The sequence below is a fragment of the Lissotriton helveticus genome, chromosome 3_1 (assembly GCF_964261635.1).
Source record: "Lissotriton helveticus chromosome 3_1, aLisHel1.1, whole genome shotgun sequence".
Lineage (NCBI taxonomy): Eukaryota > Metazoa > Chordata > Amphibia > Caudata > Salamandridae > Lissotriton > Lissotriton helveticus.
This window is the reverse complement of record NC_136061.1, coordinates 115,652,996-115,678,436: the sequence shown is the minus strand read 5'-3', so window position 1 is coordinate 115,678,436 and position 25,441 is coordinate 115,652,996. Positions and strand designations below refer to the sequence as shown.

General features: G+C 46.3%; 1 protein-coding gene across 2 annotated transcripts in view; it reads left to right on the top strand.

Annotated features, from left to right (window-relative positions):
* SLC13A5 (solute carrier family 13 member 5) overlaps positions 1 to 25,441 on the top strand; it is a 523,479-nt gene that overhangs the window by 415,920 nt on the left and 82,118 nt on the right. For both annotated transcript variants that reach the window (XM_078679336.1, XM_078679335.1), the window contains one exon: positions 20,081 to 20,295. In XM_078679336.1, coding sequence (XP_078535462.1) covers positions 20,081 to 20,295 — 215 coding nt within the window. The remainder of the gene's footprint in view (positions 1 to 20,080; positions 20,296 to 25,441) is intronic.

Sequence of the window (25,441 nt, the reverse complement as noted above, 5' to 3'; positions counted from 1 at the left end):
AAGTGAGTGATACCATGCCCATATTAAATATTTCCCCCAAGACAGACGCGAATGGCCAATCCATAATAATTGATACGAGTATTCCAGGCACATCGAAGGCACCTGCTCCGGTTCCTGCTAAAATAATCTGTAATAGGGCTAAAAAATCTATGCCTTTGCCTAGAACTTATGGCCCTCCGCCGAATAAAAAACGGCGGAAAAGAGGGGATTTGCAACAACCCAAGCTGAGTTGTTCCGACTTTGGGAAAAAGGCGAATATTATCGCCAAAAAACCCAACATTGTACAAGCAGCCATAGAAGGAATTCATATCACATCTCCTTCCTTATCAAACTTGCCTCAAGATAAAGAGGACAGTATGGACACTAGCGTGGTGGTTATGGTGCCCAACGAGGACCAGAGCCCTGTAACATTGCTCAACATAGAAAATCTAATTAAAACTTACTCAGCATCAATTCTAGAGAGGCTGATGGAAGTAGAATGTAGACTGTGCAAAATCGAGCATGCTTTGGGAAGTAGGGATGTTGTAATTAATACTGCTTCAAATAAAACACCTAGTTTAGTACCAAATAATGCAGCACAGAATATATTATTACCATCCAAACCATTGTTAACTGTTCCTATCTCTATTCCTTCTTCACAATCAACCACCTCAAAGCCCCCGGGGACCATGGTGATTACCCAACAAAACCCACCTCCCAAACATCCTCCACAAAAAAAACCAGACCAGTTGCCATCTACCATTACAAGTAAAACTGTTCACAATATGGCTAATACATTTTTGGAGAGACCATCAAGGGATGTGGGGGACACCAGGTACACCTGGGGAAACCTAGAAGGACTCCACTACCAGAATTACCACCAGATGCAGTACCTTATGTGGTAGTCCTAACAAGGGTGCCAGTATTGGAACAGAACAAGCGGGAGGGTTTCGCGCAACTGAAAAACAAGATTATGCATTGGCTCAGACTATACAGGCCAATTGCTAATCATATTAATGGCGAAATCGTCCATGTTCGACGTCTCCAATGGCTGGGAGGTAGACCCAAAGACATCGAAGGCGATGTGGTGGTTGTGAATTTTAGGGACCCAAATGCTGTACAATTTATATTAAATTGGCCGACAGGCAGCTCCAACAACTCCATAGTTCCTAGACCACTAAAGTATTTTTATCCAAGGTCAGTGGTGTTTCCCTCTCAGCACCAACCATCACAGCACATAACCTACACCCACCCAATTAGCCATTCTGCTACGCAGAATGTTGGGAATAGCCAATATGCATTGTGTCCTCCGGTAATACAGAATGCTAGGAACTCGCAATTTGTACCCTACCCTGTGACAGTTCCAGACACCATCGGATGGAACTATGTACCAGTCAGAACTCATAACGCCCAGAACAGAAGGATGGATCATCTTAAACCATTTACACCCCTAGAAACCTTTAATAGATTCGACATTTTCAGCGGCCTAGATGACTGTGATTGATGTTTCTTGTGCCGGGGGGTGAGGAAAGTGGAAAAAGGAATCCTACTGTGGAGGGTGTTATTAATGAACCTGAAGTATTGGCGATTTCTGAGCCCTTTTTATTGGATAAACCTGTAACCAATGACATAATTAATCCAAGAGAATGTTGTATAGAATCAAATGTATTAGTAATATCTCATAGCAAATTGAGTAAAAAGTTATCGCCTGAGGTAACACCCTTGGTAATACAAACTGTGGATCCTGTATGTTCCGGTGAAACACCAAGGGTGCCCCCAGAGATGCCATTTAGATTTGGGGATCCAGTAAAACTAGTCTGCTGGAACATAGCTGGAATCGCAAAAAATCTGAGGGATCCGGTATGGGCGAGCTTTATTGAATCCTTTGATTTCTGTATGTTACAGGAAACTTGGGCAATCGATACACCACACAGAGTGGGGTACAAGACTTATGGAATTGGTGCGATCCCATCTAGAAGTGGAAGGCCTTCGGGGGGAATTTTGATTTGGGTGAAAGTAAAACTAAGGGTACATATCGAGGTGGTGGACACAAATTCCTTAGATATATTAGCATTAAAAATTACAACGTGCAAAGGGAAAAAACTATTTTTAATAAACATCTATAATAGGCCCGCACCCTCATCAAGTGAATCACAAACCCTACTTAAATTAGATCGCTTCCTAAGCGGACTGGATCCCAGGGAGGATCTCATCATCTTGGCTGGCGATTTAAATTGTAATTTTGAGCCAGTCTTGGGTCTTAGTGATATTTTTGTTGAGGAAGATAAGGCGAATAAAATCCCTACTTTGGAGAATGCCAAATCAGTAAAATGTTCAACTTTGGCTCTCCAATTGAATAAACTATGCACGGAGCACTGTCTGAGGGCTTGTAACGGACGGTTACCGTCCGATAGTTCGAAGAAACCAACCTTTAGCAGGACCAACTGCAAAAGTAACTTAGATTTTGTGATCGCCTCTATACCCACCTGGTCGTATCTTTTGGACCTCGATGTAATGGAGAGGCTGGAAAGTGACCATTTTCCTTTAAACCTTACAGTAGATGTTTCACTGTTTAATGATATAGTTCAATTCCCTCCATCAGAGGAAAGTAGCGGTGACAACATCGAGATTCAAATCAGTAACAATAGGAGATCACTCAAATGGCCCTTTATATTGGACCATAGTGATATCCTTGGTGAAATTTATACACTTTTTGCTGGGACCTTCGGACCCTATTTAGGTTTAACGCCTGATGAGGAAACTAAAACCTCTTTTTTCTTAATACATCAAAAATTCTTTATTGATCTTAAATTATTAGTTACAAAAATGCCCAAAAAGAATCAGCAAAAGATTCAGAATCTGTCCCACAGTAAGCCCTGGTATGATAGATCCTGCAGAGAGTCAAAAAGGGAACTTTTATTGGCAGTCAAGTCTAAGTCCCTCTTGGACATTCAAAATGCAAGGAATAATTACAAGTCCGTCCAGAGGGCTTCTAAAATAGCTTGGGAGGAAGATAAATGGGCCGAGTTGCTGCTGGCCGCCAAATCGCGTGATAATGTGGCCTTTTGGAGGTTAGTAGCAAATGGGAACAATGTAGGCAGAGTGGTTAAGGATGTCTTTTTGGACGAGCAAACTTGGATTAATCACTTTACCAACCTATACAAAAAATATGAGGATTCCCATATGGACACGAATGCTCCAAGCTCTGAAACACCAATAGACTATCTTGTTTTTACATTAGGGGAAACTGAGCTGGCAATAAGCCAAATAAAATCGGGCAAAGCCCCAGGTCTCGATAAGATACCGGGGGATTTATACAAGCATGACTTAAAAGTATGGGCACCTTACATTAATCATTTGTGCAACACGCTATCCCGTACCTTAGAATTCCCTGAAAGTTGGAAGGGAGCTGAAATTGTTTTAATTTTTAAAAAAGGAGATAGGATGGACCCCTGCAACTACCGGCCAATTAGTTTAATGGATATCCTCCAGAAAATGTACTCACGACATATTCTATTACGTGTGAGTGATTGGTTGGAGGAAAATACAATTTTAACTAAGTTTCAAGCCGGGTTCAGATCAAAAATCAGCACAATAGACCAGATTTTTAGATTTTGCTGCCTCTACTTGAAATATGTAAAGATTAAAAGGGGTCACTTATATGTTGCGTTTGTTGATTTAAGGGCAGCATTTGATTTAGTGCCTCACAATCTTTTATGGAAAACCCTGAGTGCAGCAGGTCTGCCAAACAATTTAATAGTTCAGATCAAAGAGTTACATGTAGGGAATTTTGCGCGAATTAGATGGGGTCCAAATGGCGAATTAACTCAAAAAATCCCCATCGAGCGTGGTGTTCGCCAGGGCTGCGTTCTGGCCCCTACGCTCTTCTCCCTTTTCGTAAACGACATACCTTTATATTTAGAGGGATGTAATAACGATTCCCCAAAACTGAACGGTGAAAGGGTAACATCACTACTATTCGCTGATGACACTATTCTTATTTCCCAAACTAAAAAAGGCCTACAGACCCTATTGAACACCTTTAGTGAATATTGTAGTAACAAGGGGTTGGAGATTAATGGGAAAAAGACTAAATGTATGGCCCTAAATCCAACTAAACCAGATAAGGGCTGCTTAACTCTGGAAGGAGTAAAACTGGAATCATATCTAGGGGTGACACTTGATTCAAGTTTTACCTGGAGAGCACAAATGGAAAAAAGCAAGTTGTCATTTGCCCAGAATGTAAAACCAATTCTCAGGGAACATAGCCTGAGTACCAGTAAAGCTGTGTCTCCAGTGATTGAACTTTTTAAATTTAAAGTTCAACCATCAGTTCTATATGGCGCAGAAATTTGGGGGCCTGGGTCAAAGGACACTTTCAGTGTCCTGGATAATAACTTCTTGCGAAGCATGGTAAGGGTCCCGAGAGGTACTCCACTAGTACCATTGCAACTCGACCTAAACTTTAAAAGAACTGACCACCAAGTATTGATCCGACCCTTAATGCTTTGGGTTAGGCTATGGCATGTTCCCGAACTTCAAGATTATAGACACGGGTTAAAAGAAATTATGGCGCTTGATAGTCTAAAAGTTATCCCATGGCTTAGGCACGTCAAAGCTTGGTATAGTAACATAGGTTTGAAACAATTCTGGGAGAACCCTGAGCACCTACCCCCTAACCCGAAACTAATCCTAAAAAGGGCTTTCTGGTCCTTCATGGCAAATAGGATTATAATTGCTACAACTGGTGGGACTCTAGTCTCAAACTTCTTAAGTTTTAAGGACATCCCACTCTTTGAGACCTTTATGGATGAAATAGAGCCCCCAATTGCCAAAACTTTGTTTTTAAAATTTAGATATGGGAATCTTTTAACAAAGACAACCTTGGCACGTTGGGCTAGGAATTTAGATCCATCATCCTTAGCTATTGATTAAATTTGCTCCATGTGTGAGCAAAACCAGATAGAAAACTAGCAACATATCCTCTTTTTTTGCCCTGCGTATGTCCAGGCCAGGAAAAGATGGATTAAACCAATATGCCTATTGTTAGGTCTGAGGTCATGTACACAGGCACTGAGAATTTTGACAACAAACACAATGCAACCAATAACATTTAGTGTTAGCAGATTTTTACATTCTATTTTCTTACAAAGGAAAAAATTGGGGCATCAACTGTAATTGAGCTCTCTCCAGGAATAGAATTGACTTTTTTTCTGGAACTAGTGAGTGGTCCATCCTAGGATTTTAAGATTGTTTTTTGTACTCCGATTGTCTTCCAACACGAAATGTACTGTTTTAGTTAATGATTTTAATAACTAAAGTGGAATGTTTTTTTGCTTTTTTTATTCATTGTATTGTATGCATTGTTCTTTTATGGCATCAAAGCCAAAATAAAGAATTTTTGAATTTGAATTGATTCACACTTGGCCCTGGGCTAAACTGTAGAGCCCAGGTCCAAGGCTATCATTGACGCTCTCCCTAGTCATTAGCGGGAGGTCCTTTAAACGCTTTGCCAGGCTGAAGATGTCATGCCAACAGGATCTGTGACAGCCCGGCAAAGTTCAGCTCAGGCAGCCAGGCCCCTGGGCTTTTGGCGCAGGTAAAGTGCCTGAGTGCCTGGCCTGAACATAGAGATTGGTCTTTACTTTGCTCAGCTTGTACAAACACTCTTTATGTTTGCTCCTTCCCTCTTAACCACAAGACGCTGCTGGTCATAAACTACATGCCAAACAAGGTTTTCTAGCAGTTATGACACATCCTTTTTGGATCGAGCCTGTACCCCCAACCAGAGACAAAGATATGAACTCTTCACCATTGAGCTTGTGACTGCATTTGTACAACCTCTCTCGACAGTGCAAGAGGCCTGTGCTTAATGTCAAAGCTCACAGTATTTATAACCAGCAAAATAAATTAGTAATCTGAGCACTATTAGAACATTGGAATATTTCGAGCTTTAGTGAAAACAATGGAGTGCCGTGGGCTTTTAATGCCTGGTAGAAGCCCAGAGCACCAACATTCCCATGTTTTCCTTCACAGCTGTTGATGTGATGGAGCTCACGGGGATTTCAAAGTCCCTCAGGCTCTGTGAGGCCTTTGTTTTATTTGTTAGACTTTTCTGTCCTCTAGTGGCGGCCTTTTCTAATAGTCTTATAGCCCTTAGTAGCTGGGCTATACTGGCATTAAAGTTCTGCTCCCTTGTTAAAGGCCATCACCTACTGCTCGGTGGTTTAACATTGGAGCAGCCAGTAGTGCCTGCTATGGGTGGCTATGGGTGGCTATAAAGCCATGTAACTCTCAATAGAAGACCGCAGCAGCGTTTTCTGTCTAGGTCTACCTAAAGACTACACAACAAGCAAATGCTCTTAGCCATGTTATCCACCTCCCATTGGATGACATGGCTAAGAACTGCTCAGGGCAGGTGTTAGCTTTTGGAGATATTCGCGCTTAGCGCGAATATCTCCAAAAGTTGGTAATAGGAGATAGCGATGTTAGCGACTGTTTCCAGTCGCTAACATCTTGGCACGCCCACTTTGCATGTCATTAGTGATAAATATCACTGACATGCAAAGTGGGGCCCAAGATGGTCGCTATCTCCTACTAGCTGTCGCTAACTGGTGTTAGCGACAGCTAGGTAATAGGGAGATAATTTTATCTCCGCTTTCTTGTCTTTTAAAGCCAAAAAAGCAGAGATAAACCCCCTTGATAATATGCCCCTTTGTATTTGGTGCTCTGTTTCTTTGGACTCTAAGAGCCCCTCTCCTTGGTTTTAAGGAAATGAGGCAGCCAGTAAAAATGTGGGTGAGCCATGGATTGAAAAAGCAGCTTCTGATAATTATCTATATATATGACTGGAAGAAAGAGTGAATCATAAATTACTGTAAATACGCCTTAAATTTAATATACATTTCCTGGTTTAAACTTGTATTAGAACATGCAGTAAACTGGACAATCATGGCAGTGGCACGAGCTAAATTAATGAAGGGTGTGCTATATGGGGACTCACATTTTCCAGGGTGTTTATATGGTTAAATGGATCTAACTTAGTGCAGGGCATATTGAACATTGTATAATATCTCAGACGCAACTCCCCAGGCCCTAATGTATAATGTAATCACATTCTGTGATGACCCATTGTCTAAAAATGATATTCCAGTAACTGCTCCAGGTTCCATTTCAGGGATTTTAATTGTATGTTGCGAAAATTGGTTTCCCTAGGGTGGTAGGATAATCCTCAGTGTACTGCCTCTGTAAAAGGAAGTAGGGCTTCTGCACTGCTTGCAACCATCCGTAATCAGATGCTCTGTTCAAACAAGCCCGACATGTCACAAACAGAGATATGGTCGTCTTCTGGGAGTTTATCGACATTTGTGGCTTGAAACCAGTTAGGTTATAAGAAAACAAAAGCAGCACACCTTGGGGCAGTTTTACAAGCCCCTTGCGCCTCATTTACGCCGCCGTTGCATCACTTTTGTGACGCAGCGGCGGCGCAAATCCTGCTCCATGGTGCGGGGGTACTTACAACATGACGCATCTCCCTGCGCCACATGTAGGCGTTCCTGTGCAGGGGGGGCGTTCCGGAGCAGGAACGCCTCCTAAAAGTGGCTGATTTCACTCAGTCACTTTTAGGCCCATGCTGCGTCAAAACCCTGCGCCTGCCTGAAGCAGGCGTAAGGATTGACGCAGCAGTAGCTAGAGCCAGCAATACCCAGAGCTTTGCTGGAGCTGCGTCGCAACTCCAGGAATGCGTCACTGTTACGGCAGAGATGCGTCACGCATCTCTCCCGTTTTTGCCCCATGGTGCGCCGCATTGCAAATGCGGCGCATCCATAATGGCGGAGCTGTGGCGCACAATAACTGGCGCATCCCTGCTGATTTGCAGGGATGCGCCAGTTATTGTAAATATGCTCTTTTAAATTTTGCACCACTGTTTTTGTCGTATATACACTTAAATTAGATTCGAACTATTAGCTCGCATGTACAACCGTGGGACCAAATGACATCCAGTTAAAATGGCTATCATAATTATTCAGCTGTTATTACCCTTAAACTTAAGAACATGCATGCACTGCTAAGCCTACTCAGGGTTTCTTTTCCACAAAAATGGGCAACTGCCCCTCAGCTTCTCGGCAAGGCAGTAGAACTAAAGCATGCAAGAACAGAACAGCAAGGACAGAACGTGACAAGGCACTTCCGCCTGATTTATATTGATGTATAAAAGCAATTATATTCAGTTATATTTGCAGTCCTTGATGTTACAAAGCAGTGTATGCTGGTGCCCCAACACAAACCCAAATGTGGTGAACAAGGCTTAAACCCATTCTCTTCACCAGTCAAGATGTACGAAGGCATCTCTCGTTTGCAAAAAGCTAGGGGACATATTAAAAACGAAAATTCTCAGCGAAATAATCCCCACAATCTGCTTAGGCAGCGGCGTGGGAAGTACCGACCATAAATTGATGCCGCTGAAGGCAGAGACTAAATCATAAGAACACTGAAACAAGACGGAACCTATAACCAACAGCCTGCACACTGCAGCAGTGAATTAAACCCTGGCTGATGACACCCTAGGGAACCGTTTGTCACAAGCTCAAACCCTGGAAATATCAATGCCGCCCCTCATCCTTCCGAGGTCGATAAATATTTATCAATAAATTGGGGAAATGTAACATCGATTGTTTATAGTGCCAAAAGAATAATGTTTTTGAAAAAAAAAGCTGCCATTTAGTACGCAATGCAAACGAGAAGTAATTGCGATTAGTTTAACAACAGCTGGGAAACAACTACACAGGCGAGATTTTGATTGATTGTCCCAATGCATTTATTTTCACTGCAAAACCAAAGGGGATGATGGACGGAGTGTTGAACATTGCAAGCACTCACCCCCCGTTAACTGATCTGGGTTTAATCCATCATCATTCTTGACCTCACTCCGCCACACCAGTTCAGACATGGCCATATACAAATCAGTCTGACCCTGTGCCTCATGGGAACAGTCCAGCCCGAACTGCCAAGCCATGTCTTCCCTGGACCGGAAACAATCATCCTGGGACCAGTTTTTGGCTTATCAGCCGTCATCAGCCAGGCTAGCTTGAATCCAATGGAAAAGTGAGCAAGGGAGCCACGTCTGGGCATACTTAGGGCAACTTAGGGTGAACAAAGAAAAAACAAAGGGGATGATGGATGTAGTGTTGAACATTGCAAGCACTCACCCCCAGTCAACTGATCTGGGTTTAATCCATCATCATTCTTTAGCTCACTCCACCACCCCAGTTCAGACATGGCCATATGCAAATCAGTTTGACCCTGTGCTTCATGGGAACAGTCCAGTCCGAACTGCCAAGCCACGTCTTCCCTGGACCGGAAACAAGCATCCTGGGACCGGTTTCTGGCTAATCAGCCGTCATCAGCCAGGCTAGCTTGATTCCAGTTCCAAACTGGAATGGCATGGTGAGCAAAAAAACAATTAATTTAGGCCAAGATCTCTGTACTGGGGTGAATGAATGACATTGTTCGGCATTCTGTTCATCAATTGTTCTTTTTGCATTTGTCACCCCGAGTGGGACGGGTATGCTCAGACGTGAGTCCCGTGCTCTCCATACCACTGGAGTCAAGCTATCCTGGCTGATGAGGGCTAAAGGCCCGAAACTAGTCCGAGGATGCTTGGTTCCAGTCCAGGGAGGACCAGACCTGGCAGTTCGGGCTGGACTGTTCCTATTGGGCGCAGGGTCAAGACTGATTTGCATATTGCTGGGTCCAAACTGGAATGGCATGATGAGCAAACAAACGATGGATTTAGGCCCAGATCTCTGTACTGGGGTGAATGTATGACATTGTTCTGCATTCTGTCCATCAATTGTTCTTTTTGCATTTGTCACCCCTAGGGGGACAGATATGCTCAGACGTGAGTCCCGTGCTCTCCATGCCACCGGAGTCAAGCTATCCTAGCTGATGAGGGCTGAAGGCCCGAAACTGGTCCTGGGATGCTTGTTTCCAGTCCAGGGAGGACCTGGCCTGGCAGTTCGGGCTGGACTGTTCCCATTGGGCGCAGGGTAAAGACTGATTTGCATATGGCTGTGTTCAAACTGGAATGCAGAGCAAACAAACGATGGATTTAGGCCCAGATCTCTGTACTGGAGTGAATGTATGACATTGTTCTGCATTCTGTCCATCAATTGTTCTTTTTGCATTTTTTTTTCACTGCGACATTTTGCCAGCACACTCCCTTTTGAACTCGCACCCGGCTTAAGTGTCTAGAGAAGCGTGGCAGGTGCACAAATACTCAATTACCAACAGACACAGGAGTCGATGTTGCACCGTGAGCATGCTGTAAAATATTGTTCTGCATTCTCAGTTGTCCAGTAGATTTGGACAAGCTCAAGTTCAAGTTCAAAAGACCTTTATTCGAATTTGATAAAATTCATAAAAGTACCGAACACAGCAAAACACACATGTACTTATAATACGAAACAATTATATAAATAACATTCCATAAAATACAATGTAGTTCATACAGTAATTAAGCAGTAAATTTCATTATCTAATAAAGTTCTTACAGTAGTATCATTATGACTGATTCTAATTTCAGGGACTTTCCATTGTCTTGCGTGCACGTATGGCTAATCTTAAAAAAGAACTGGTACGAAAGGTCAGTTCATCAGTGTCCAGGGTAAGCAGCAACATATAGGATTCCTGAAGTGTGAGAGGTCTGAATTTTCTAAAATATGGGGTTAAAAGCCATTTAATATATCTCACATAAAATTTGCAGAAAAACAGAAAGTGCAAATCATCTTGAGTACTTATACCATCGCAAGGGCAGGGGGTAAGATCTATGCAATGTTGATACCCCAAAGGAAAAGACAGCAAAAATTTCACAGTTCCTGCCCTTAAACGAAATAATAGAGATCGCTCCCAGTTTGACATGGGAAGGGAGAGGTAGGGCGGCATAATTTGCATACAAAGACCATTTCCTATGTATTTCTTGACCCTTGATTTCTGAGATTCTCTTCCAAGCCGTTCATTACAATAAAGAGCATAAAGTGCCTTTTGGACCTCGAATTTATCCTTTAATTCGATAGCCGTTGGGTCAGTGAACAAAATACCTCTACCAATTTCATTAAGTGTTTTAAAAACTTCTTTAAACCAGGGGATCCGCATGCCATTTTCACAATTTAGGCAATCCTTAATAATGTTTTGTGTAAGGACAGCAGCGTCATTCCTCCAGATTCTGATCCAGAAGAGAGCTGGTCTTGCTTTGATAAAATCACTTATAAAGGGGAGGTTGAGTTCATTATGGCAAATAAAATTAGAAGAGGAAATCGGTACACCCAGCAATTTTCTGCAGAAACGGTTTTCCTCTCTTTGAACACTGATGCTGCTGACCGATCCCCAAACTTCGGCTCCATATGTGGCAACAGGAGAACACTGTAATTAAAAAATGTTAACAATGGCCTTTGTGGCGCCGATCTTCTTTGGGCGGGGGAGACTCAGGACAGAATTGTTGGCTTTCGAGCCGGACAAGCATTTATTTCGTGCAGTCTAGGCGCCACTTTTCTTACACTCTTAATAGAAAAAACTCCATATATTCAAAGCAGTCTTTGAGCGGTGGTACGAATCCATGCATTCTAATTATGGATTTACATTAATATATCCTTCAGTACATTGCATTCCATGAATCTCCTGAAGACGTGCCCCCTCAGACACGCAGTGCACTGCAAGCAGCAGATTTAAACATCTGCAAGAGGTTCTGTGGTTAGGCTGCTACTAAAGTCCTTCTTTCAGTGTACACGACACCGACATTCTATGCCTCTTTAATGGATTATGAATGATCAGAGTTTGATGTAGGACCTCTAGTCTCACGACTGATAGCAGAGGAGAGCTGGCAACGAGTGTGGGTTAGGAGCACAATATCATGCAGCGTTATCGAACAATTTGCTAAGGAAACAAAGGATAAAATAGACTAAGAGATTCACTGATATATTGAAAATTGGACCAGGTCGGTAAACCTTGTCTGACTTTGCTGTCCTGATAATGGACAAGAAACTAGCCTCAACCGCTCTGTAGAGACAGCCGCGGCCGGTAGTAGGTGTACCTGCAGGGCGGTGACGTGGGGAGAGGGAGGGCAGGGTGGGGGGTAGTTATGTATGGATTACGGACTTTAACAGGTAAGTAAACATATAAATAAATAAAACGAATTGTGTTGCGCGCACTGCATCGCATTTGGTGATGCAGTGCACACAACGAAATTCATTTTAATTATTTATATGTTTGCTTACCTGTAAAGTACGTAATCCATACATTACTACCTCCCACCCAGCCCCTCCCCCTCCCCACATCTCCGCCCTGCAGGTACACCTACTATGGGCAGCGGCTGTGTAGAGAGCAGAGCCTTTCAAGCAGAACCCTGCCGATGTGGTGCTGAAAAAAACTCTTTAAGAACAGTACACATTTAATCATTATCAAATTTTGGCGCACACTGATCAATTTATCAACTGTTAAAAGTTTATAAACTATTGAAATCAAACTAAATGCAAGTAGTTATCAAGAAATGTGTCACAAACAATAACAAGCAATAAAAACAACAAGCGGTTGAGTTTGTCCCAGCAGCTTAGAAAGTGAAAGCGCACACAGCGCACTGAATGTAAACAAAGCACGTTGTCCTGCCCGCAGTAGGACAAACTCAATAAAGAAAATAGTATTTACAATACCAGAAATAACAGTACTGTGTAAGAACTGAAGTAAACGGGCCAGTTGCCATGGGTGGTTACAAATGACTACATGGCCGTACTAAGGAGGGTCCAACAAGCCTCATAATGAATCAGAAGACAGCATTTACAAAGAACAAACACACAGACCAATGAAAAATAAGGAGAGGGGGAGTGGGCGGGGCTCCTCTTCATACTGAACTACCATAGATCTTTGCAGAGTAGCGCCTGCACACTGGCTCACGCTCGACCTAAAAAACAGGAGGGTGTTTCAAAAGTGCGATTTCTCATTTCAATTCCCATAGGAGGTTTTGCTCACTGATGCAGAAAAAAAGGCAGAATGCAATTACACCAAACATGACTTATAGTTAGAACTTTTGTCAAGGATTGTACATTTGTTGATTAGGTGTAAATCCGTTTACTAGTTTTCAAAAAAATCAGTATTTAATGAGAGGCTCGAGTTGTGCATGAAGGGGCTACCTGTGGAAACATGTGCAAGAGATATTGACAGTTGAGGATCTACAGATATCCTGTAATCCCAAAATTCAAAACTAAACAAAAGCCATTGGCGAAGGGATCTTTTTCCCCATGGGCCACAGACCTGCCAACTCACACAGTGCCACTGGGTGACGGGCGATATCAGCTTCCTTCACAGGGTCACACAGTGAGTAGCTGATATCAGATAGGGGCAGGGAAGAAAGCTGAAAACCACTGTAAACAGTGGATTTCAGCTTGTTTACAGAGGCTTTGAACTGTGGACGTCCATTAAAGGGTGTGAAAACAAAGCATCGCCATCGTCCACAGGAACACCATCCGCATCACGACCAACACCGATGACGCCCTCCCAACCGCCGAACACCTGCACTTCCAGATACACACCGACCCGAAGATCACCCTCAGAGGCACCCTCATCTACAGACCCCCGGGACCACGCACACAATTCAGCGAAGACATCGCCGACTTCATCAGCCCGCACGCTCTCACCTCCGCTGACTACATCCTCCTCGGGGACCTCAACTTCCAACTGGAGAACAACAACGACCGCAACACCACCACCCTGCTGGACAACCTCGCCACCCTCGGCCTCAAGCAGCTGGTGACCTCCCCCACCCACTACGCCGGACACACACTCGACCCCGTCTTCTCCTCCAGCAAAGACATCTCCTTCAGCCACGCCACCGGACTCCACTGGACGGACCACAGCTGCGTCCACTTCAGCTTCAGAAGAACAACGGCCCACCACCACCAGCAACAACAGCTTGCACGCAGAAGCTGGAACAAGATCACAGCCGACCAGCTCGCCGCTTCCCTGAGCCTGGACCCTCCCACCAGCACAACGAACCCCAGCCAGGCCGCCAACAACCTCACGAAGTGGATCAGCAACTGCGCAGACGCCCTCGCCCCTCTGAGGACCCCGCCTAGCAGACCCGGCAGCAAGAAAGCCCCGTGGTTCACCGACGAACTCAAGAGCTCCAAGAAGAACTGCCGAGCCCTCGAAAAAGCCTGGCGCAGACACCCAACACCGGACAACATGACCACCCTCAAGCTCGCCACCCGAAAACACCACCAACTGATCCACGTCACCAAGAAAACCGCATTCAAGGAACGACTGGACAACAACGCACACAACAGCAAGGAGCTCTTCAACATCGTTAAAGAGCTCTCCAACCCCAACGCCGGAAACAACGACATCACCCCTTCACAAGACCTCTGCAACTCCCTCACCTCCTACTTCCACAACAAGATCGCGGACATACACAACAGCTTCAACACTCAACCGACGCACGCCACGACCACACCATCGCCCCCCACCACCACCCTCCGCGCTTGGACCCCGATCAGCACCGAAGACACCATCTACACGATGAACTCCATCCACTCCGGATCTCCAACCGACCCCTGCCCTCACCACGTCTTCAACAAGGCCGACTCTGTCATCGCACCCCATCTGCGGGACATCATCAACACCTCCTTCGACACAGCTACCTTCCCGGAGAGCTGGAAGCACGCCGAACTCAGCGCTCTACTGAAGAAACCATTAGCGGACCCCACCGATCTCAAAAACTACCGCCCCATCTCGCTCCTCCCGTTTCCGGCCAAAGTCATCGAAAAGACCGTCAACAAGCAGCCCGCATCCGTTCCTCGAGACGAACGGATCCCTCGACCTCTCGCAGTCTGGCTTCTGGTCCAACCACAGCACCGAGACCGCCCTCATTGCTGCCACCAATGACATCCGAGCCTTGCTCGACAACGGAGAAACAGCGGCCCTCATCCTCCTGGACCTCTCCGCGGCATTCAACACTGTCTGCCACCGCACCCTTGTACAGCGCCTCAGCAACATCGGAATCCAGGAGAAGGCACTGGAGTAGATCATCTCCTTCCTCACCGGAAGGACACAGAGAGTCCGACTCCCCCCGTTCAGATCAGAAGCCACCGAAGTCATCTGCGGCGTCCCTCAGGGCTCCTCGATCGGCTCAACCCTCTTCAACGTCTACATGAGCCCCCTCGCAGCCATCGCACGCCAACACAACCTCAACATCATCTCCTACGCCGACGACACCCAGCTGATCCTCTCCCTCACCAACGACCCCGCCACCGCCAGAGCCAACCTACACGAAGGGATGACAGACGTAGCCAAGTGAATGATGAACTGCCGCCTGAAACTGAACTCAGACAAGACGGAAGTCCTCATCCTGGGATCCTCACCCTCCGCCTGGGACGACACCTGGTGGCCCCCCGCCCTGGGCAGCGCACCCAAACCAACAGACCACGCACGCAACCTGGGCTTCATCCTGGACTCCTCTCTCTCCATGACCAGACAAGTCAACGCCGTCTCCTCGTCGTGCTTCAACATCCTGCGCATGCTTCGTAAGATCTTCCGGTGGATCCCCACCGAGACCAGGAAGACGGTCACCCAGGCCCTCGTCACCGGCCGACTGGACTACGGCAACTCCCTCTACGCCGGAACCACCGCCAAACTCCAGAAGAGACTCCAGCGGATCCAGAACGCCTCAGCAAGACTCACCCTCGACATCCCACGACACAGCCACATCTCCGGCCACCTGAGAGACCTACATTGGCTTCCGGTCAACAAGAGAATCACCTTCCGCCTCCTCACCCACGCACACAAAGCCTTACACAACCAAGGCCCAAGATACCTCAACAGCCGCCTCAACTTCTACGCTCCCACACGCCAGCTTCGATCGACCGGTCACACCCTCGCCGCCGTCCCCCGCATCCGAAGAACCACCACAGGAGGAAGGTCCTTCTCCTACCTGGCAGCCAAGACTTGGAACTCACTCCCGACCCACCTCCGCCTGACCCAGGACCACCTCGCCTTCAGGAAGCAGCTCAATACCTGGCTGTTCGAGCAGTAGCGGACCCCCCCTCCCCAAGCGCCTTGAGACCCTCCGGGTGAGTAGTGCGCTATATAAATGCTTGATTGATTGATTGAAACACCCCAGGGTATCAGCACCAGCCTCAGCAAGCTATTTTTTTTTGGGAGGAGGGATTTTGGGTTTGGGGGCAAAAGTGCCTCTTAGGTATTTCTCGGCATCAGGCCCTGCTCTCTCCAAGGCCCTGCTTACTCCACACAGTTAAATGTTTGTTTTAGTTGACAGAACTAGGGCCATTTTGAGATCTGATTGGCTGCCACAGCATGGAATATGTTGTGGCAGCCATCACAGGACTTGTGTGCCTCAGTTCTGGAATAAAAGTTTGAAGGACACATAAGGAATCAGGGTGAGTGCACCCTGATTCCTAGGCCCATGAAGGGGGGTCTTAAAAGACATTTAAAAATGTATAAAACGCCTAATTTTTATTGTGAGATCCATGGATCAAATGCCTAGATTCACAGATCTCAGCAAGACCCATTGTGGATTTGAGGAACCCATTTGAGATGCATGAACCCCTCCAACCCCCAAAAAAGATAGAACAGTCATTGCACAGGCTATGGACAGTGTGGTTAGCCGTGGAGCAGGTAGTAGCTCCTGTCCAGTTCACCACTACCAGGTGCAAGCTTCACTGACTCAACAGGCCCATCTGGGGAGGGGATACTACCTCCTGCGCTGTACACCTCCACATGATGTAAGCTTCACTTATTCTAAGGGTCTGGCAGTGTGGAGGCACTACTTCCTCCCCCTTGGTACACCACTAGTAGGTGCAACCTTCATGGACTTAAAGACCTCTAGTATGAAGGGACTAGTACTGCCGAATCAGTACACTATCGCAGGAGTAAGCGTCACTAATTCAAAGGGTCCAACTGTACAGTGGCTAGTTCTGTCACCATGTTCAAAAACATTGGGTACAAGGCTCACGGACTCAAGGAGCCCAGCTGTATAGGGTCTAGAAATGCCCACACAGCAGGCCCAGACTGACCGTTGCGGGCACCGGGCAATCCCCCGATGCGCCGCTAGGGTGGGGGCCAGTTTTGGGCCCAGTGGGCCGTTTTTGTTACAGGGCCGTTTTTTGCAGCATAGCTGCAAAAGCGGCCCTGTAACAAAATTGGCCGAAAACCTGCCCGACAAAGAGCTCGTCGCACCCCCTGGGGGCCGGCCGAGCACTCTGCCAGGGCCGGTTTTGGTTCTCAGTCCGGCCCTGCCACACAGTACACTACTACTGAGTGCAAACTTCACCGGCTCAAGGAGCCTGGCTGCACAGGGGCTAGTACTGCCCACCCGGTACAAAACCACTTGGCGCAAGGTTCATGTATTCAAGGGCCTAACTGCGGAGATTCTAATTCCACCCGCCCAGTACACCACTGCTGGCTACAAGCTTCACAGACTCAAGAAGCCCTGTTGCAGAGGGGATAGTGCTATCTACCTGGTACCCCACCACCAGGTGCAAGCTTCACGGACTCAAGGGTCCAATCTGGGAAGGGGCTAATACTACGGACCAGGCACTCCTGCACTGAGGCAAGCATCATGGACTCAAGGGGCCTAGTTACGATGGGCTAGTATTGCCTGGCCGGTACTGCAGTGTCAGGGCAAGCTTCTAGGACCGAAGGGCCTGGCGCGAAACCACCAAAAGGTGGAACTGCCAAGCACTCACCTAATCTTGAACACTACGGCTAGAGCAAGCTGCACAGACTGAAGGACCTGACAGCAAAGTTTCCACAAGATGGAACCACAAAGGGCTCTGCTGCCAAGCTCCAACCCTCTACCCTGGAACACCAAGTCCAGGTAAAGCTTCACATGCTGATGAGTCTGGCTGTGAAGCCATCAAAGGCTGAACTGCGAGCTCCATCCACACCACCCTGAAACACTAATGCCAGGGTAAGCTTCTCAGACTGAAAGGCTGGGCTGGAAAGCTGCCAAAAGGCAAAACCTCCAGGCCCCCACTACCCTGCAACAGCAAGGACACAGAAAGTTTTATAGACTGTTTGCCTGGCTGAGAGGCTGCCAAAACACAGAACTGCTAAGCTACCCCCTGCCCAGGAACACCAGTCTGGATAAAGCTTAACAGACTGATAGGTCCACCTGTGAAGACGACCAAAAGGCAGCACTGTCGAGCTCCTACTTCTCCTACCTTGGAACACCAACACCTGGGAAAAGTTCACAGACTGAAGGACCTGGCAGGAAAGCCACTGAAGGCTGAACCATCAAGGTCCACCCTCCATCAGGTACACCAACCCCACGACAAGCTGAACGGATCGAATAATCCTGTTGTGAAGCTGGCAAAGGCAGTACCATCAAGCCCCTACACCAACATATGGACAAGCTTCACTGGTTGAAGAGAACTACTCATGGACAAAGGCAGTTAGTGCCCTGCTACTGTGCCCCTAGTAGACCCTCACCAGAGCAAGGTTCCAAGACTGGAGGAACCCAGATCTGCATACCACCAAACTAAGGCCTACACAGGAGACTCCCACTAAGTAAAGGACCCGAGACTGGTTGGGAATGGCTGCACACGGGCAAAACCAGTTACCTCCAACCTACCATCCACCTGTTAGACCCCGCCCAGGTTAAGCTTCGCTGACTGACCACATTACCACCCACCATCCGTTAGACGAAGGCCTGAGCAAGCTTCCTAGTTAGGATGGAACCATTACACACAGGCAAAGGCAATTGCCACCACACCACCTTTTACCCAATAAACCAAGGCCCTCCTCGGACCGTAGAGTGTCCTGCTGCACATGGCCGAAGGCTGTGAGCAATAGCTGTGAAATGATCATGGAGGGTGGGGCACAGGAGGTAAACGTCGTTTACAACGCGGTGTTTACACCGCACGACCTTTACCACGCTGCCATTACAATGCAAGTCGTTACTACGACTTGCGCTGGATTGCGCTGTTGGTTAAGGAATATTGTAATTTTATATTCCAACACCTTCCCTACTGTTACGTGGGCTGGTGTTGGAATAGAAAATTATAATAATCCTCAATCCGCGCCCTCCAACGCAAGTCGTTGTAACAACTTGCGTTGTAAAATCCGCAATGTAAAGTACCGCGATCAAAGTGATCGCGTTGTACTGTCATACATCCGCACAGGACCTGGCCAGAGTCCAGTCCCTGCACCGCGTCCATACATTGTACAACTAAGAGATCACTGGTCTTATCGCCACTGCTGACAACCAAAGACCATCCACTGCGCATGCTCAAGAAGGATTGGTTTGGAAGAAACTGACCAGATTACCACACCACACACCAAGCCCTCCATTGACCGCCTGTTGATATTGGTGCTGAGGGCCTGGCCTGCAAATCCCTATCGGCTACCTCTACTGTGATCAGTCGAGGAAAGAACCTAGTGCAGATTATCTATTGATGCATGATTGAGTGCAGTGTCGGTGTGCACAATCCCTGTTATTGTTGGATAAAGGGACTTTTCATAAAACAGGATATGGCTACATGCCCCTGTAATAGTTACAATTGTCTACAGAGGATTTCAACGGAGAATGCATCTATTCCCTGCTAGTGACAGTGAACATGTGTACATAGATTCAGGTGCAAAGAACTCCTTGGTTAAAAATGATTTTAAAAACCCCAAAGAAAATCACTGAGAAAGCCAAAGGTTAGAGTGAGGTTATGGTTATGGCCGCTCATAATAACATAATGAATGTTTAAAAACCTCTGAAAACCACCGTTAACGTGCAGGTCTTGATATAAAACAAAATCTAAAAACCTCATAAATGTATGGTTTAGTACCCTATCTATAACTTGAACCTCGTCATTTACTCTTTATGACCTTAACATATACATCTTTCACAACATGCTAAAATTACTTAATTGATGAAATCTCTGATGACATAATTGATGACGTCATAAATACTGTAAACCTGCATTGCAACAGATCACAGATGCAGAATAAGTAGGCTCTTTATTCACAAATGTGTCTTAATCCTGACCGAAAAAGGAAGTATAAGAAAAATCTTTCTGATATGAAGGCCTGGTCTTTTCTTTGCTAGACTGATGCTGGGGTTTATGGGGGTCACTGCCTTCCTCTCTATGTGGATAAGCAACACGGCCACCACCGCCATGATGATCCCCATCGTCCAGGCGGTCATGGATCAACTCAGCAACACAGAGCAGAATTTGGGGCACCCCGAGCAGCTGGAGGGCCAGGTGAATCCAGGGATAGAGCTTGAGGAGAAGAATGCCATGGAGCTATCATCTGTGCAAGGTAAGAGGTGGAACTTTATATCTTAATTGGTCCTTTATAGAGTAAGACACAAGTGACAAGCTGGGAACTAGAATATGAGCAAACTGTGGTCATCTGAAAAGGATCACCAACACCTTATACGATGTGGCCAGTAGAGGACGCCAAGGCCATTGCCTCCGACTGGAGAGTACACTGGGGAATCCATGCTCTGGTATCTGGCTCTAAAGCCGGGAACGACCTCCTACAACACATCAGAGCCTCCTCCTGTCTTCTTGGCTTTTGCAGGAAGCTGGAGGTCTGGCTTTTCAAGTAAGCCCCCAGGGCTGGCCCTACAGAGGCTACAGAGCGCCTGGATACCCTCACTGGTGATTAGCAAGCTATAAAAACGCTGATAACATATCGTAACATTGGATAACATAACATAATAACATGTTAAATGCTCAAATGTCAATTAGAGCATGACAACTGAGAGCATTGTTAAGGGTTTCCAATTCCGACCACATACATATTCATTAGTTACAGTGAAAAAGACTGAGGGGTAGATTTACATGCCCCTTGCATCATTTTTGCACTGCTGTTGGGTCACTTTTTGTGACGCAGCAGCGGTGCAAATATGCGGGCCATTTACAACGCGTCACGTTGTAAAGCCCTGCGTCAAATATAATTTGTGCAGAGTGGGCGTTCCCACACAGGAAAGCCTTGTAAAAGGAACGCTGTGAAATCTACAGCATTTCACTGCGCCACTTCTAGGACGCCACTGCGTCAAAACCTTACGTCTGCTTGAAGTAGGCAGAAGGAGTGAAGCAGCACCATGAGGATAGGCCTCAACATGCATTCCTGGAGTTGCATAGTGCTCGAGTGACTTTTGCGCCAACAGATGCGCCAGAATTTCTGACGCATCTGTCAATCCTTGCGCCATGGTAGGCCATATTGTAAATACGGCTCATCCATGGTGGCGCAAGGGTTTCTCAGGGTGGTGCAGGGAAAGGGACTCATCTCTACAGACGCGTCACTTTCTTAGAAAATCTGCCCCCCTCTATCTACCTGTTACAGTAAAAAATATCAAAGTCCTTTGAAATATTCTTAGGGCTCCTAATATTGTTTTTCACCATGATTATAGAGAGGTGGCAAAATATAGTTAATTTGGCCTATCTATAGTCTTTATTAATGCAGATAGGTTATTTTATAGAGACCACGTCAAATTAAAACAACACTCTTGCAAGAAAATATATTTAGCTTTTAAGCAAAATTATGCCAGCTTGTGTTTAAAATCTTTTTTATTTTGTCAGAGAAAAACCTTTCTCACAATATTTTACGTCAAATATAGGTCCAGCATCAAACAAGTAAACAGATGGAACCTGGGGGCATATTACCAAGCAATAGCGATAATTATCGCTATTGCTTGGTTAGCGGGAAAAAAATATCGCCGGCACCGAGGATTTTTACCGCTGAGATACCTTGATATTATCAAGGTTTATCTCAAAAGCGGTAAAAATCCTGCAAAATGCATGAATATTGCTGAAAAATCAGCGATATTCATGCATTATCGTGACAATGCTCTTAGCCATCTTCAATTGGATAACATGGCTAAGAACTGCTTTTAGTAGGCGTTAGCTTTTGGAGATATTCGCGCTTAGCGCGAATATTTCCAAAAGTGTTAATAGGAGTTAGCGATGTTAGCGACTGTTTTCAGTCGCGAACATCTTGGCACGCCCACTTTGCATGTCATTAGCGATAATTATCGCTGACTTGCAAAGTGGGCGCCTAAATGCCCGCTATCGCCTACAAGCTGTCGCTAACTGGTGTTAGCGACAGCTTGGTAATAGGGCGATAAAATTATCGCCGCATTAGCGGGAAAAAGTCCCGCTAATGCGGCGATAATGCCCTTGGTAATATGCCCCTGGTCCTTTCCCACTTCGGTGGGATAAGTGGTCCTTGAATAACCCATGTCCCGAGTTATTTTCGAAGTAAATATATTTTGAGAGGAAACACTGGTTTTGCTTTTACAAAACATTAATCCTTACCTTTTTACATTTGTTTTAGAGGACAAATAGGAAATTTACCTAGATATATCGTTATTAAATATTTCAGGACACATGCGCTCACTAAGAACACATATATATGTCTTTAATTTATTATACTTCCAACTGCTATCATTACATATCATACTGCACTTTCCTTAAATTTAAAATACAAGGGTGGCAAACCCTAAAACAGCTTATGCTGGCATGTACACCATTAAGATAATTTAGACAGGGCAGTAAATCCTGTTACTTGTCCCAACACAGTTACAAGGTCCAGGGATTAATCATGCACCCAGTAATTTTCAGCCTAGGATTCCTGCTTGGGGTTTAGCTTGCTTTTCCAGTTGACTCGTCTCCCCCTACTTCTGTAGTTACTGGTACACTCATTATCATTAGCTACAAGGGGTCAATTTAACAGGGCCAAAGTGGGAAACTTGCAATCAGAACCTCAAGCCCAGATTGACGAACAATTCACGCAACGCAGCGCACCACAGCGCAGCGTAGCAAGTAAGATATGGCACTGTTTACCTCTTTTTCGGCTTTTATGCTTCAACATACACTCATGTTTGCGCCATAGTGTAATGATGTGTGCATTCTGTAAGTATCAGCTTTTGTACTGAAAGGGGATCCAGTATGAAAAGCACCAAAGTCTGGGTGGTTGTATCGCAACACCCATGTACCACCAATGGAATGCCACCTTACCGCAAAGTAACACAAAGCAGTGCATAGGGTAACTTTTTGTTACTTTGGGTTACTATCTAATGCAAGTCATGGTTCGCTTTAGCTAGTAAACATAAGAATAACACTTTGCCTAGCCGCAAATCGTTAGCAAATCCGGACCCTAGAGTTGTATTACTCCTTTTGGGTGCTTCCTAAGGGGCATATCATCAACACCCGGCGATAATTATCGCTAAGCGCACTTAGCGCTAGGATAATTATCGCCGGGTATCGCTTGTTTTTATCGCGGAGATAGCACGCTATCAGCTACGCTTATCTCCAGAGCGATAAAAATAGCTGAGTTAGCTGCCAAATGTGCAATTATCGCTGGGATTCCAGTGATAATCGCACAACGTTTGGCCCTACTTTGTTGATAAAGCATGGCATACTTAACCATGATATCCACCTTCCATTGGATATCATGGCTAAGTCAAACTAAAAGCAGGCGTAAGGAAAGCAGCGATAACCGCGGTTAGCGCTACTTTTCTTATCGCTATGCTTGTTAGCGAGCCGATTGATAATTGGAGAAATGTCGGTTAGCGACATTTCTTCAGTTATTTTTGGCAGGAACGCCCACTTTGCATCTCATTAGAGATGCAAAGGGAGGCGTAGTGAAAAAGGGTGCTAACATGCGATTTTGCATGTTAGCACCCTGTTGTTGATAGGGCGATAGTTTTATCTCCGCTTTTTTGGCTTTTAAAGCCAAAAAAGCGGAGATAAAGCCCTTGCTGATATGCCCCTAAATCCGGCAGTCACAGCCCGACAGTCCTAACCCTATGTCTGTGTTATTGGCTCCTTAGGGAAGGTAATTAGTCATAGGTTTGAATAAATGAGCACATGTACCTTTTTTAACGCTTTTCCAGGTGAAGAAAACATTTTCCCTTCTCCCGCATTAAATACTGGGGTCTTTCAAGCTCTTTCCACTCTGTCTGCACAACAATCACCTTTTTAGGTGGACATTTATACAGGGGGAAGTACTTTTCAACTTTTTGGGTGTTCTCCACACTTGCAATTAACTGCCGTGTAGTACTTTAATGGGAACCAATAAACAATACCCAGCAATGGAGTATTATTGCACTGCCAGGCATTGCATTCGAGGCCAAATAAAGCTTGTGTTTTTCACTTAATGAATTTAGTAATAGTCTATCACATAAGATGTTTTTGCATATTTTATTTCTTGTTATCTTTATCCGGTCATCGCTTCAAAAATTGAATAATTTTAGAGTGGGGGTGCTGCCTTCAATGTTCTGTGACGTCACAGGGATTGTAAAAAAAAATCCAAGTGCGACACAAGGTGTACAAAATGAGCCACGCCTATTCAGCTGAAGAACTGTAGGTGAATAGTGTGTCCTCTGTGATGCATTTAATGAAATGCATAAGTGAAATCCAAGATGGCCGCCTGGTAGGAGCTCTCCTCCGGAGCTCCTAGTGCTAGGGATCCCTTTCATGGAATTATCCCGGATAGCACTCGTCGTCTTTGGGAAAATACAAGTAACTGGAGCTTGACAAGTAACTGGATGACTAACGAGTAACTGGATTTCAAAAGGAGCTGGATATCACATACCTGCAATCCTTGGCGACTGGACCCCTGCAACTCTCACCGGAGCATCGGAGCTGTCGGCGGAGCCCTGGACGGTGGGAGAGAGCCTGCTGCGGATGCGGGCGTGAATACACGACGTGAAGGACTGCCTGTCAGCGCTGGCCACCAGGAGACTGCATACTGGGGCTGCAGCTGCCATCGTACAGCCCGGGGACTAGGGAGAAGCGCTGCCTGCTGCCTGCCACCGCCTGAGAACACCGGTCGCGAGGCGGGCGCCTGGAGTCTGCCTACCGGGGCTGCAGCTGCCATCGTCCTGCCCGGGGTCTGTGGAGAAGCGCAGCCTGCTGCCTGACATTGCCCGAGAATACCGGGCTGCGGAGCGGGCGCCCGTAGAGTGCCTGACGGGACGGCATTCTTGGCGCCTGGAGTCTGGAGGCACGGTGAGGCGCTGCTTGCTGCTGCCTATGGGCGCTGGGACGCTGAGCGGACCGACTAGGGACCTCCGTCCAGCTGCGAGTCCCGGCGCTGAGATCGGTGTGCGCTGATGCGCTGATGAGGCGTGCCTCGCACCGGATTGTCCCCTGCTGGGAAGATCGGGGTCTGGTCTCTCGTGCGGCATCCTCCTCTCGCCGGACTGCAAGCAGGCATTGGAGCTGGCTGGGAGGTTAGCGAGCTGGGGCTAGTTGCTGCCGCGAGACGACTAAGTCGCATCCCCTGACAACTCACGCGGCGCTGCAGACTGTTGCTGAAAGAAACCTCTGACCCTGACAACGCGAACCTGCGGACCACCGGCTGTTACTGAGACCCGGGGAGCAGACCTGCAAAGGAGGGGTCTCGCTGGCAAGAAATGGATAAACAGCGCAGATGGGCACACTCAGGCAAGATC